Source organism: Hylobates moloch, unplaced genomic scaffold (genome assembly GCF_009828535.3).
Source record: "Hylobates moloch isolate HMO894 unplaced genomic scaffold, HMol_V3 SCAFFOLD_16, whole genome shotgun sequence".
Classification (NCBI taxonomy): domain Eukaryota; kingdom Metazoa; phylum Chordata; class Mammalia; order Primates; family Hylobatidae; genus Hylobates; species Hylobates moloch.
The window spans coordinates 6,132,875-6,145,924 of NW_026652291.1; the positions used below are offsets into that span (position 1 = coordinate 6,132,875).

Consider the following 13,050-nt stretch of genomic DNA (forward strand, 5'->3'; position numbering starts at 1 on the left):
GCAGCCTCTAACTCCTGGGCTCAAGAGAGCCTCCCACCTCAGCCTCCTGAGCACCTGGGATGATAGGCATGTGCCACTGTGCCCCCACAGAACCGTTTTTTAAGTGTGATATTACATAAGCTTAACCCTAACCCCTGTCCTTCATGGTATGGCCAGTCTATCTCTAATTATCTACATCTCTCTATATAAATTTATATTTTTACTTCTGAGAGTTATCATAGTTCATTAGTAGAATTAAATATTCAGTAAATGTTTCATTTTGACTACTGTTTAATCACTGTTGGGAGCAATGTGAAAATTGGTAACACCAATATATTCAAATATACTATCCAAAGATTTTCTTTTACTCAACAAATTTTGACCTTTTATGTGTCTGTGACACTATATTAGACTCTATGGGTAATACAGAGATGGAAGCTTTGGGTTTTTTTCTGCCACAAGACAGTGGGTAGAAGTTTAGACTGCAGTGGGTGAGGTCACAGAGGTTCAGGGACTGTGCTGTGGAAGTGTGGTGAGGAGACCTTGTTAGTGAGGTGGGGTTTTAGCCAGGTAAATTTTAGGTGGAGGACCCTGACATACTCACCAAGGGGTCAGGGCATTTTGGCTGAAGTAACAGAGTGAAGAGTGTGTATGTCAGGAAATGACAGCCAGGCCAAGGGGCTGAGGGAAGGTGGGATGTGGGGAGCTGGCAAACTCACAGGAAAACCTGATGTTTAGGGCTGAACGAAGTACATATAGGGCATCTGCCTTCAAGGTGCTTTGAGTTAGGGGTGTCCCACAAATACTAGAATTAGTGCCAAACCATACTGAACCCAGAGACAAAGGAATCTTAGGGACAGTGATGGTTCCAAGTTCATAGTAGGTAGGTTACAGAACTGGTACTGAGAAACACTTGCCTTCCATGACTTAAGTTCACGCCCGACTGCCTGGGATTCAGGGTACAGGGGACTGAGGAGAGCCTTCAGACAGGGTAGACCCAGCTGATGGGGAGGCTTACTGGAAGAGCCCTGGAAACTTGTTTTTGGGGGGAACAGATTGAGGAGATGGCTTGGGTCTAGGATCCTGTGCCCTAGGGAGATACACTTACTGGAAGAAGGATAGGTAGCCCCCCTCCCCCCATCCTTAATTAAGACAAGATTCTTTCTGCCTAACCTGGGCTAGCCACTTTTTCTACCTTACAGCCTGTATCCCCACGGGAGAGAAACAGCCCAAAGAAGTTGCCAAAAGACAGAATCCCAATATAAGCCAACTCTTTAGCATCTGTAATAAACTTGAGTTTGACCCTTTCTTACTGACTTTGTTGGGCGTGAGGGTTGCTTGGAAGAGTCTAGAGTTTCCCTTAACGCCACAGGGGACATTTTGGTAGAGCCTCGAAGTATGTGAAAAATGTTGCCAGGAGAAGACAAGGGGACAGGCAGTGGGGTAGCTGCCTTCCAGAAAAAGGGAGGAACATGAGTAGTCCCCTGGAGCCGTGTTGTGTAAAGGTAGGATGAAGCTGGACATGTAAAATGGGGTGAGGCAGTTCAGCCCTCGAAGACCTTGCTAGGGAGGTTACGCATTATCCTGTGAGCTGTGGAAGGATGTGTGAGCGAAAGAAACCTACACAGTGTAGAATTCCACTTATATGAAGTTTAAGAATAGGCAGAACTAATCGATGGTAATAGGAGTTGAAATGTGGGCTACTGGGGGAAGGACTGGTTGCAAAAGGGTTCATCAGGACTGCTGGCAAGGACTGGTGTGTTTGCTACCTTCTGCAAGCGTGGGGCCTTGCATGTATGGGGATGAGTCCATGAATTCGTGCACTATGCGGTTTGTAGGTTTCTTTTTTTTTTTTAGTCAGGGTCTCCCTCTGTCGCCCAGGCTGGAGTGCAGTAAAATCACAGCTCATCGCAGCCTCTGCCTCCTGGGCTGAAGGGATCCTCCCACCTGAGCCTCCTGAGTATCTGGGGGCTACAGGCTTGTGCCACCATGCCCAGCTAATTTTTATATTGTTTTGTAGAGACAAGGTTTCGCCATGTTTTCCAGGCTGGTCTCGAACTCCTGGGATCAAGCAATCCACCTGCCTTGGCCTCCCAAAGTGCTAGGATTATAGGCATGAGCCACTACGCCCAGCCTATGCAGTTTGTATTTCATGCCTCAATTTATTAAGGCTGACTGTTGACATTGTGGTGGGGGAGGACTTGTAGGCAGGGAAATGAATCACGAAGGGATTGAAAGAGCTGGAGATGAGGGTCTTAGCTAGGAGTGGCTTCAGTGACTGCATAAACATCACCCAACAGGACTTTTGAAGATTGCGTTCTAGCATATCTGCCCTCCCAGGGGCTAATGTACTGACTGGTGTGTTTTGAAGTTACACCTCTGCTGTATTTATACACCTATTACTCATTTCTAAAAGCCAGCAGTTTTCTGGCTTAAAAAAGAAATCTTGAGAACAATTGGAGTTATAAGTACTCGACTATAGAATTACTGTCAACGGAATGTATTTTGTTTTCAAATCATTGTAACCATATTTTTAAAGGTTTGTCATGTGGAGCAGGAATTAGAAATTTCCTGTCCGTTCCAAGGGGATGGAAACCTGGGTAGAAGCTTCAGAAATGGAGGTTGTAACCTGACCTAAGACCTGTGCGGATGCTTTTCCCTGGGAGCTCAGGGTGGCATCCTCTGTGTAGCGCCTGCCATGTGTTGAGGCCTGGGTGGGCTGTATGTCCTCAAGGAGCCTGTTATCTGAAGGAATGCTGGTATGTGAGCAAGTCTTTGAGTACAGTGGGGCCCAGCAATAATGGGAGAACATACAAGGAATTGCGGAAGTGCAGAGAAGAGAAGATTGTGACTGGGGAGACCAGGTAGACTTTAAGGGGTTCCTGGACAGCATTTTTAGAGAAAACCAAGAGTTTGTGAATAAGTGACTAAAATATTACAGTCAAGGGGTAAATGGGGAGGCAGAGATAGGAGGCACATGATGACATCTGTAGAGGGACTGGGAGCCGTTGGTGTTGCTGGGAGGGTGTTTTACATATTTTTGCTGGTTTCCTTTTATTCCAGGGTGACTGACACTGTATATTTTACACTGGTTTTTAGAAGACTTATTAGATTAACGTGTTACACGTTATTCTTAATACATTAGATACATAAGAGAAGATAGCAATGTTAGCCGTTAAATAATGTGATTTCCTGCTATTTAGGGTGGTGGCAGAGTGAGGGTAGATTTAAGCAGCAGGAACAGGCTTGGGCAGAGAGATGTACGAGACTAATGTTAGGGTCTAACCACTAGGACTCGTTCAGGAGGTGCAGGAGGAAGTGGCTGGAGCTGCCCAGGTGTGGGCTGAGTGGCTGCTGGCAGGGCTGTGGGGGGGTGTGGGGCCATATCCCATGGTGTTTGATCTGGAAGACCCCCTGCTGCCATGCGCTTTTTTTTTTTTTTTTTTTAAATCTGTATTTAAACAGAGGCAGTGTGGTAGTGGCTCTGGGTTCAGATTCTAGCTGTACCTCTTACCTGATGCATGACCTTGGACGAAGAGAAGGGACTTAACCTTTCTGAGAATGTCATCTGAAAGATGAGGATGGTATCTACTGCTTAAAGCGCGAGGAAGATCAAATGAAGAGCTCTGTCTTAGTCCAGCACCTGGCAGAGGGTAAATACTGAGCTCCAGGGAACAGCTGCTGTTACATCAATGAGCAACTGGAGTTGGTTGGATCGCTGAGGGAAGACTTTGGGGGAGGTGAGGGGCTGCAGGCAGAGCGAGTAAAGCCTGTTTTGTAGCTGTTGGTGGGCAGCCCGTGAGAGCCGGTGCAGAACAGCCGTCTCCCAGGCTCACTTACTGTTAGGAGAAAGGAAAGGGTCTTAGAGCTCCTCATCAGAGTGACGTTCTTGCTCGTTTACAGGTTCCCACAGCAGAAGGTCTTTCAGGCAAGGCTGAAGGGAGAGGCCAGCTAAGCCACTGCTCACAGGATGCTTCTGTGGCTCCTCCTGCCAAGCCAGCAGACCCGCTATATTTGGAAGTGTGATTAACGTCCTTATTACCAGACTCCTTGGTGGTTTTAGTTATTTTCAGGTTAAGTTCGGTGGTCCTACAGAGATGCCGTCCGCAGATGTGGGAGGCCTGAAATGCCCAGAAGGATGGAGGTGGTGTGTCCAGGCTGTGCCCTTGCTCTTGGCTGTGAGCCAGAACCATGGGGAGCTTTTTTTCTCTTCTAAGAAGACAGTTCTTAAGCATAGGAAAAGGTGCTTAAGCTGTCTGTCATCCTGCCCTCCCCTCACTTAAATTTTCTGCTTTCGATCATGGAAAAAAATTCCTTTTATTGCTGCAAAAGTTTTACGTATTTTTACCAGTTTCCTTTTATTCCAGGATGACTGACACTGTGTATTTTACACTGATTTTTAGAAGACTTATTAGATTAATGTGTTACACATTATTCTTTATACGTTAGATACATAAGAGAAGATACACATGTTAGCCTGTTAAATAATGTGATGTCCTACTATTTTAGCACATGACCATATTTGCATGTTACAACAGAGTCAGTGGTCTTCTGTATAGTGGGAGAATATGTTTTAAACCTTTGCCCTAGCATAGTTCTTCACATGGTGATAGTTACTTTTTGTAAAAAACAAATGGACCAAAGTCTGCTTTTGATTCTCACTTGAGATAAAGTGTAACTGACCGGGGCTTCTGGAGGCCATCCTCGTGGTGGTTTGTTATTCATTAGCTTATGGATCGCCCTACCAGCTTCTTGGCTGGACACTTTCTCCATCTTCCTGGGTCATCATCTTAGCCCCTTGTCTCTGGAGAATCAAAGCCAGACTCCTCTGGCAGTGACTGTCACCCTGTCTTGAGTGGCTGCCTCGCTAGGCTTCCCTAGAGACCCCCTCTCCAGCCGGGTTCCCTTCCTCACCGTGCTTCCCTCACGATTCTAGTCCTGTCCCTGTCTTTGAATCTTCACACATCCATGTCCCTTACTTTCTTTGAGACCTATTGTTAAAAGCCCTTGCAAGCAAGCATTATCTCATAGGGTCTTTACCCAGGACACCATGGTGTGTCCGATACCACATGGTCTCATCTGCGTGTGAAAATATGCTCATCATTTCTCACGTGCCCACAGACAGAGGACCCGTGTGTGGCACACTGGAATGCGATGGGAGACCTTGTTCAAGTCCCGGGTCTGCCATCAGCTTCCTGTGAAATCCCAGGCAAGGTGCTTGGGATTTCCCATGGAACAAAATGCAGGAGTTAGACTAGCTCGCCAGAGTGTCTTCCAGCTCTAAAACGTCTTCAGCATTTGTCCAGAGAGTGTAATCAGTTGCTTATAATACAGTTATGGTTAATGGGAAATGATTATTTTCAGGCAAAGTGGGGAGAGAATATATAGGTCTTTATGTCTTTATGCCCATATGTGTATGATGTATGCATGGGTTTTATCTCTCTAGTATCCTGGAATATGTTAGTATGCACAGTGAAATCTGTGTAATTAAAAAAAAAATCTAGAGTAAAATTTGCTCTACTATAGTTTTTGTAGGTGAAAAAGAACAAACTTTTCTTCCAGAGACTACAAAGCAGATTTTTTTTTTTTCCCATTTGAAAACCTCTAAATACTAATACTACACATTTCTTTTTCTGGAAGAAAACTTCAGGATATGGCATATGTAAGGTAAAATCTTAGCCTCTGAAGACTAAGACACTGCCGTGTGTTGGACATGTTTTATTACTTGATTTTGTTCTTTGGTAATGTAATTTTTTTCTCTTTTCTTTCTCTTCTCTGTAGTCAGAAAAATGGGTAAGAAGAGTCGAGTAAAAACTCAGAAATCCGGCACTGGTGCTACAGCAACTGTGTCACCGAAGGAAATCTTGAACCTGACCAGTGAGCTGCTGCAGAGTAAGTCCTCCTCTGGGCTCTCCCTGCCTTGATGTGGTGGCTGTGCCTTTTTCTTCTTTGTCACCAGAATGGGGACGCGTGCATCAAACAAGCTGATATTCAGGTCCAAGCTTATTAGCTGTGGGCCTGGGCGAGTCACAGAGGTTCTCAGGCTTGCAGTCCTCACCTGTGAGGATGGAAACGCCCGTCGGAACTGTGTGGCTGTTAACAAGGCTTGGGTGAAGTAATTGTGAGCTTCCATGGCACAGTCACCTGGAACATGGTCTTCCCTGAGGACCCGTGGGCGAGAAGAAGCTCTACTGCTTTTTCACAGTGTGCCCCTCGGCAGATTACTGAACCCTTCCGAAACTCAGTGTTCTTCTTGGTAAACATAGATAATAACTGTCTCAGGGAATGAGCCAAGGGCCTTGTGAGATGTGGTGTGTGAAGGTACTTCCCGGGCTGTTAGCCCAGGGGAGTCCAGCATGCCTCTCGGAGACCTGGCCTTCAGAGCTCTGCCCCTCACTGGAATGGCTCGCCTTTCTTTTTGGTGATTCAATTAACAGTGCTTCTGATTTTTTTTCTTTTTTAGACAGGGTCCCGCTCTCTCGCCCAGGCTGGAGTGCCATGGCACTATGACGACTCACTGCAGCCTCGACCTCCTGGGCTCAAGTGATTTTCCCACTTCATTCTCCTGAGTAGCTGGGACTATAGGCCTGTGTCACCACGCCCAGCTAATTTTTTTGTAGAGATGAGGTTTTGCCATGTTGCCCAGGCAGGTCTTGAACTCTTGGGCTCAAGAGATCCTCCCACCTCTGCCTATCAAAGTGCTGGGATTACAGGCGTGAGCCACTGCACCCGGCTGTGTATCTGATTTTTACATGCTGTAGTTTGAGAGTTCTTGGTTTAAGGAAATGAAATATCTATTACGTGCCTCTACTTGTTTTAGCAAGTTAGTGTAATTTGGTAACTTTTTAAAATTATGAATTTGAATTGGTGCAGTTAGTGCCTTGGCTGTAGCTGTGGTCACTCCGTTGCCGTTTGTCCATGTTTAGATTATGTGGCAGGCTAAACCTCAAGTAAAAATGCAGCTTTCCCTTTGAGACAGAAAGCAGGCCACAGCCAAGTTGGAGTCAGGTCCCTCTCGAGTGCTCCCCTGGACCCTATGGGCCGGTGGAGTGTGGCTGTCCTGACCATTCCTCGCCGAGCTCCCCTGCCTCTGGCAGCTTGAGGACAGGCTCACTGCTGCTTCATCTCTGAGGCCTGTTCCAGGCCTCAGTGAGTGCTTATTGTTGGAGAATGAAGTAAGCCTGGCTACCCTTCATAGTTAAGACTCAGCGTGTATCTAGTTATTGTTAGTTATTTGCCACATATACTCTTTTAATAGAGAGCAAAGGGGCCCCAGAGGTTAAGCAGGAGTGTGGGAAGGGGCTGTCTCAACCAATGCAGTTGTGTGAAAAGAAAGAGCTGCCAATAGGCGGGGTGCCCAGTGTGCAGCCTTTCAAACTCACACCTCAGCCTCGAGTGTTGGTCTTTTGGTTCTGGCCCCACAGTGGAATCTTAGCTTCTTTTTTAGCAGTGACTCTGCCATCTCATTTTGCAACTCCCCCAGACTGCTGAATATAGTGCCGTACACATGGATGTGAAATGTTTGTCGACTAATTGTCCTTATGTCCAATTTAACTGGTTCCCTTAGGGAATCATTGTTATGGGGTTTAACTAAAAAGAAAGGTTGACTTTTACTATTAACTTCTTTTTGCCATATAGAAGAGTTTTGGGGGGATAGTTTGCATTTTAGCTTAGCTTTTTATCATAGATTTTCCTGTTAGTAAGTATATTCTAAAAAGAGTTAACTAAGAATAAGGTGGATGTGAGCTAGGTGCTCGCTCAGTGCTCTCTCTTGGGTACGTTAAGTGGGGGATGTTTTTATGATTCCCCAGGGTTTGTCTGCTTTGAGAAGTGTACCTGCCTTGTACTTCTCACATTCATTATCATGGCTGTCATATGTCTGTCTTTAAAAATAAACCAACCCCAGAACAGCGACAGCAAAGTCCAAATCCTCTTTCTTCTGCAGACTAGTAGGTTAAGTTGGAAGAGAGAAGTGTTACAGTACCATGCCTCTTATGTTACAGAATGCAGCAGTCCGGCGCCTGGCCCAGGAAAAGAGTGGGAAGAGTATGTGCAGATCCGGACTCTAGTTGAGAAAATACGGAAAAAGCAAAAAGGTAAAATTCCTAGAATGATAACTGTATTTTAATAACGTCATGTAGAAACTTGATTAGGTCAGAGGGTTGACGAGTCGTAAAGGTCTCAGCATCATTGGTGTCACTCTGAAAGGTCTTGTAGTGGGGCTTGCAGACCGGGAGAGAGGGCAGTTAGCAGGATTTCTCCCCTTTCTGAGATGCTGTTACCTGCTTCGGAAAGGGTGAGAATGTTGAGCTTTAGGGGAATAAAATGTTTGTATCTGGGTGCTAAAATGACACAATTTTATTTATTTACATTTTATAAAGTATTTATTTAAATCTGGTTTTTATACTGTTACTTCCTTTTGACTTTCAGGACAGTGCATATAGTGTATATGGTTAACACACAAATAAATACTGATTGGTTAATGCATTAGCAAGGTTTATGATGAACTCACACACATCTCAGTTAAATAAGAGGTGTGGTCATATTCCTTAAGCTGTGTTTTTACAGGACGTATGCAGTCGCCATTGTAATGATTCTCATCCAGGCTGGCGTGGGGCTAAGTGTGAGTTTGAAAAAGCTCGTTCAGTATGCCTACTGTTTTTGTTCTGTAAAGCACAAAAAGTAAAGATTATTATGCAGGACCGCATGGAAGGTAGAAGCAGAAAACATCTAAGGAGCATGTGTTGGAATGTGGGGCTGTCTTCTGAGACTCCCTTTCTTATGGTCATGAAGAGCCTCAGGAGAGGGTTTGTTTTTTATTTGCTGTCTTGAAGTAGTGGTTTTATTGCTCTTCCATACACATCTCTAAACATGTAGTCTTCAGTTTAGATGGTCTCAGACTCCAAAATGGTGAGTTCATAATGGGTGTTTTCAAACAGGTTCCTTCATAATGGGTTTATTTGCACTAAATAGGAGTCTGTGCTAATCCTTTGTGAGCAAGTGGGTAGCGCCTTAGTTTCTTTTCTGCGTAGATACTGTTTACTACACCTGACACTGAGGGTAGGGCATTTGCCAGTTCTCAGGGAGTGAATAGTAAGTTCCGTCTTCGAATATTCCTCATTCTGGTCATTTTCGCCATTTAGCAGGTATCTTCGCATATCCAGCATGCCCTCTTCACATATCAGGTTGACTGTTAATTATCCTGTGGTAAGATGGCCACAGGCGTCTGAGCCGTGTGCCACACCTGGCTTCCTCGTAGTAAAGTTCCTGTTCCTCTCCTTTTATTCATCCAAACAGAATGTTTTTTTCTATGCATGTCTTTTCATCTTTTTGACTATATAGGACATGCTGAAAAGTTCAGAAATTAATATAACAGATGCCCAAGAATCTGCTACCCCAGCTGAGCACATGTCAAAGTTGTATTCACATTGTCCTTTCTTTTATTCTCACCCACGGGTCAGCTTTCCTTTCCCTTCCTCAGCCCTTGGTTTTGTTTTTGTGTTTGTTTTTAAGAAATAAAACATCACAGATACAGCCAAAGCATCACATTTTCATCCCCTTCCATTCCCTCCCTCCTTGCTGGATGTTCATCTTCACTGTGAATGTTTTCTACTTCATAAATAAGCCCATAGAAATATATGGTTGTAATTGATATTTGAAAAATTTACATAAATGGTGTCATATTATGTGATTTTTAAAAAACCACCGTGGCACATTTAATGTTATACTTATGTTGATACACATAGCTCTAGCTCATTTAAATTGCCTTACAGCCTTCTGGCTTACAGCTCTACCGTTTTGTGTTCTTAGAATCAGGGCTGTGGGGCTCATCCTTTCCCATGTCTCTTTGTGCACATATGTGAGCTACTCATTTCTGTTTTAATGGAAATTTTGTTAAAGCAAACGTGAATATGAGAGATGGCATGTTTGACTTCTAAGGAGAAAACTGCTCTATAAATCATAGTAATGGTAATAGAAGCTCTCTCCCCTTTGCCATCATATTACCTAATAGTACCTAATAGTCAATATTTATATTACCTAGCATCAGTATATATTTCACTGTAACTGACAGGGAGTTTAGGATTTTAATGCTTCTTCCCTGTCACCAGTTAAGGTATGTACTGTGACCATCTGGTGATTAGTTTTGGTTTCAAGATTGGCATGTTAAGACTATTTCCAGTGTTAGTTATGGCCTGTTTTTATTTTCTGAGAGACGTGTGAATGATATGTGTCCTAAAAGTAGCTCTTGTTTTCTAAAACGTGGATTAATATAGGTCTGTCCGTTACTTTTGATGGAAAAAGAGAAGATTACTTTCCTGATCTAATGAAATGGGCCTCTGAAAATGGGGCTTCTGTCGAGGGTTTTGAAATGGTTAACTTCAAAGAAGAGGGCTTTGGTTTGAGAGCAACAAGAGATATCAAGGTGAGTTTATAAAATGTTGGTCTCAAGGGGTCTATGTGTTTGAACTGTGGTGTGCTGTAGAGGGCGCAGGGTGAAGAGGTAGACGTGTGGTGGGGGAGTTCTAGTTCTGAGCCTGTGGGCAGATAGGCAGCCTAGAAGGGCCTTGGGCTCATGTTCTAAGCAGCTCCTTCCACCTTATCCTCCTAGTTGCTAATCAGTGACTGGGGCAAGTCAGTTCACATTTCTGAGCCTCTGTTAGGAGACCATAGAACATGCCTCACAGGATTTTGAGATTTACCTAAAGATAAGGAGGTAGACTCATGGTTTGGATTTTGTAACTTACTGGAGGTGAGTGGGTGGAGGACTGGCGGTGTGGGTGTGCCTACTAGTGTCTGAAATGGATGACTATGAGGCTGAAGGTGGTACTAGGAGCTCACTGAAATGGCAATACCAGTGACAATAGGGAGAGAAGAGAGAAACAGCCACCTGCTAAGGGAGAAGAGCTTTTTCTCCCCTCTTGGTTCGTGGTTCTTCTTTCCACATGAAGGGAGCAGCAGTCACTGGCCATGCCTGGCCTCTCCTCACCCCTCACTCATGTCTCTTCTAAGAGGAGGCACTCCTTCATCTGTTGGCCGAGTTTGGGAGAAGGAACTGGACTTGGCCTTTTTCTCGATGGGAGCTGATTGCCTGTATGCATTCATTCCACTCTGCTCTCTGCCCTGGAAGCTTTGCAGGGGCAGGCCACACGTGGGGAGGGCGGTGGGGATCCAGCTCTGCCTGTAACTAGGTGGGGGAGTCTGTCTAATTCTGGGATTCAGTAGGTGATATTTTGGGTGACCATCTGTTGTATTCTATCTCTCTCTCAGTTGCTTCAGAACTTGGGTGGAGGAAAGGGTGTTATTTGGGCCCCCTCAAACCTCCAGCAACATTTTTGGCTAAGTTGTAGTTAAACTTTCATTGATAGATTGATAAATCACACCCTGGTATATTAGATACCTGTTAAATGCCTGCTGTGTGAATGGTAGTATCTTGCTTCCAAAAAAACCAGTCTCTTCCTTCATGATGCTTATAATCTATATAGTAAGGGACAAGACACATACAAATAACTTAATAGTTGACATTGGTGAAAGCAGGATGCCACATGTTCTTCCCTTGTGCCAAATTCAAGGCAGTATTTGTGTGGATGCTGCCCAGAAGATCCGAGCTGTGGACTTTCCTCACTATGTGCTTTTGTGGGGAGGTGAGGGTTGGGGAGGAGGTCTTAAACAACAGACATTTATTTCTCACAATTTGGAGGCTGAATGTCCAAGATCTCAAGGTGCTGGCATGGTCTGTTTAGGTGAAGACATTCTTGGTTTGCAGACAGCTGCCCTCTTGCTGTCTCCTCACATGTTGGAGCGCCATGTGCATGTTTTATGCAGTGTAGATACACAGGACACAGCAAAAGGAAGCATCTGTATTGCTAAAAAATGAGAACAAGCTTTGGGAAACAAATTTGTAAACCAACGTGTCTTCTGGGCATGTGATTTCACTAGTAACTGTTGTGCTTTAGAGATAACTGTGTAGAGGAAGGAATGTTGCTTTGGCTTCAGAACTCAGTAGTAATAGTAATTCACGTCGACAGATTAGGGCTTTTGTTGGAGGCAGGAATTTTGTTTTGATTTGGTCTGGTTTTAGAACTTAAAAGTACAGCAAAGAATACAGTAAACACCTTTATGCTCTACTCCAACTGTTATATTTGCTTCAAGTTAAAGTTGAAAGTCCCTTTTTTGATTATTTGCTTCTCAGCATATGTAGTTTTTAGTTTTTCTGTTGGAAACAGATTTTAAGCTATACTTCTACTCATTTAACTATAAGATAAATGCTTACATTTTAAAATATATTTGAATATTTATTTGAAGTGCTGATATGCAGCCTTAAGTTGTACTTCACATGTGATTGGATTTCTGATTGTAGGTATAGTTGGATTGAAGACCGTACCGTGTTTTGATGATTCTCCTATTACTTGTTTTCCCTAGGCAGAAGAATTGTTTTTATGGGTTCCACGAAAATTACTAATGACTGTTGAATCTGCTAAAAATTCAGTGTTGGGTGAGAATAATTTCTGACTCTTCAAGGCAAAGTACAAATGACAAAAATATGTAAAATTCCATTTTGTGGCACTAAGGATCATACTTGGTTTTTCTCAACTGGCAAAATATTCCCTCAAATATGCATTGTTTTTCATTTAATGTTATAAAAAAGATGCACATGACCTTTATTTATTATTATTATTATTATTTTTGAGCTAGGGTCTCGCCTTGTCTCCTAGGCTGGAGTACAGTGGCACCACGATAGCTCACTATAGCTTTGATCTCCCAGGCTCAAGTGATTCTCCCACAGGTGTGCACCACTACACCTGGCTAATTTTTTTTTTTTTTTTTTTTTTTTTGTAGAGACGGGGTTTCGCTCTATTGCCCAGGCTGGTCTGAAACTCCTGAGCTCAAGCAACCCTCCCACCTTGACCTCCCAAAGTGCTAGGATTACAGGTGTGAGCCACTGCGCCCAGCCTGTACCTGACTTTAAATGTTACAAGACCTTTTAGTTTTTCTGTAATTTGTAAGCGTATATTTAAATGAAGTTTTTAAGAAGTTTGTGGAACTTAACGCTGTTAACTTCTGGGTTAATTC

At 43.8% G+C, this 13,050-nt stretch overlaps 1 protein-coding gene across 3 annotated transcripts in view; it reads left to right on the forward strand.

Moving 5' to 3' along the window:
- SETD3 (SET domain containing 3, actin N3(tau)-histidine methyltransferase) overlaps positions 1–13,050 on the forward strand; it is an 85,365-nt gene that overhangs the window by 9,363 nt on the left and 62,952 nt on the right. For all 3 annotated transcript variants that reach the window (XR_004244557.2, XR_004244556.2, XM_032134824.2), the window contains exons 2-5: positions 5,761–5,871; positions 7,983–8,075; positions 10,254–10,402; positions 12,400–12,472. Coding sequence is in view for 1 of the 3 variants with exons in the window: in XM_032134824.2 (XP_031990715.1) it covers positions 5,769–5,871; positions 7,983–8,075; positions 10,254–10,402; positions 12,400–12,472 (418 nt within the window). In the remaining 2 variants the exon portion in view is untranslated. The remainder of the gene's footprint in view (positions 1–5,760; positions 5,872–7,982; positions 8,076–10,253; positions 10,403–12,399; positions 12,473–13,050) is intronic.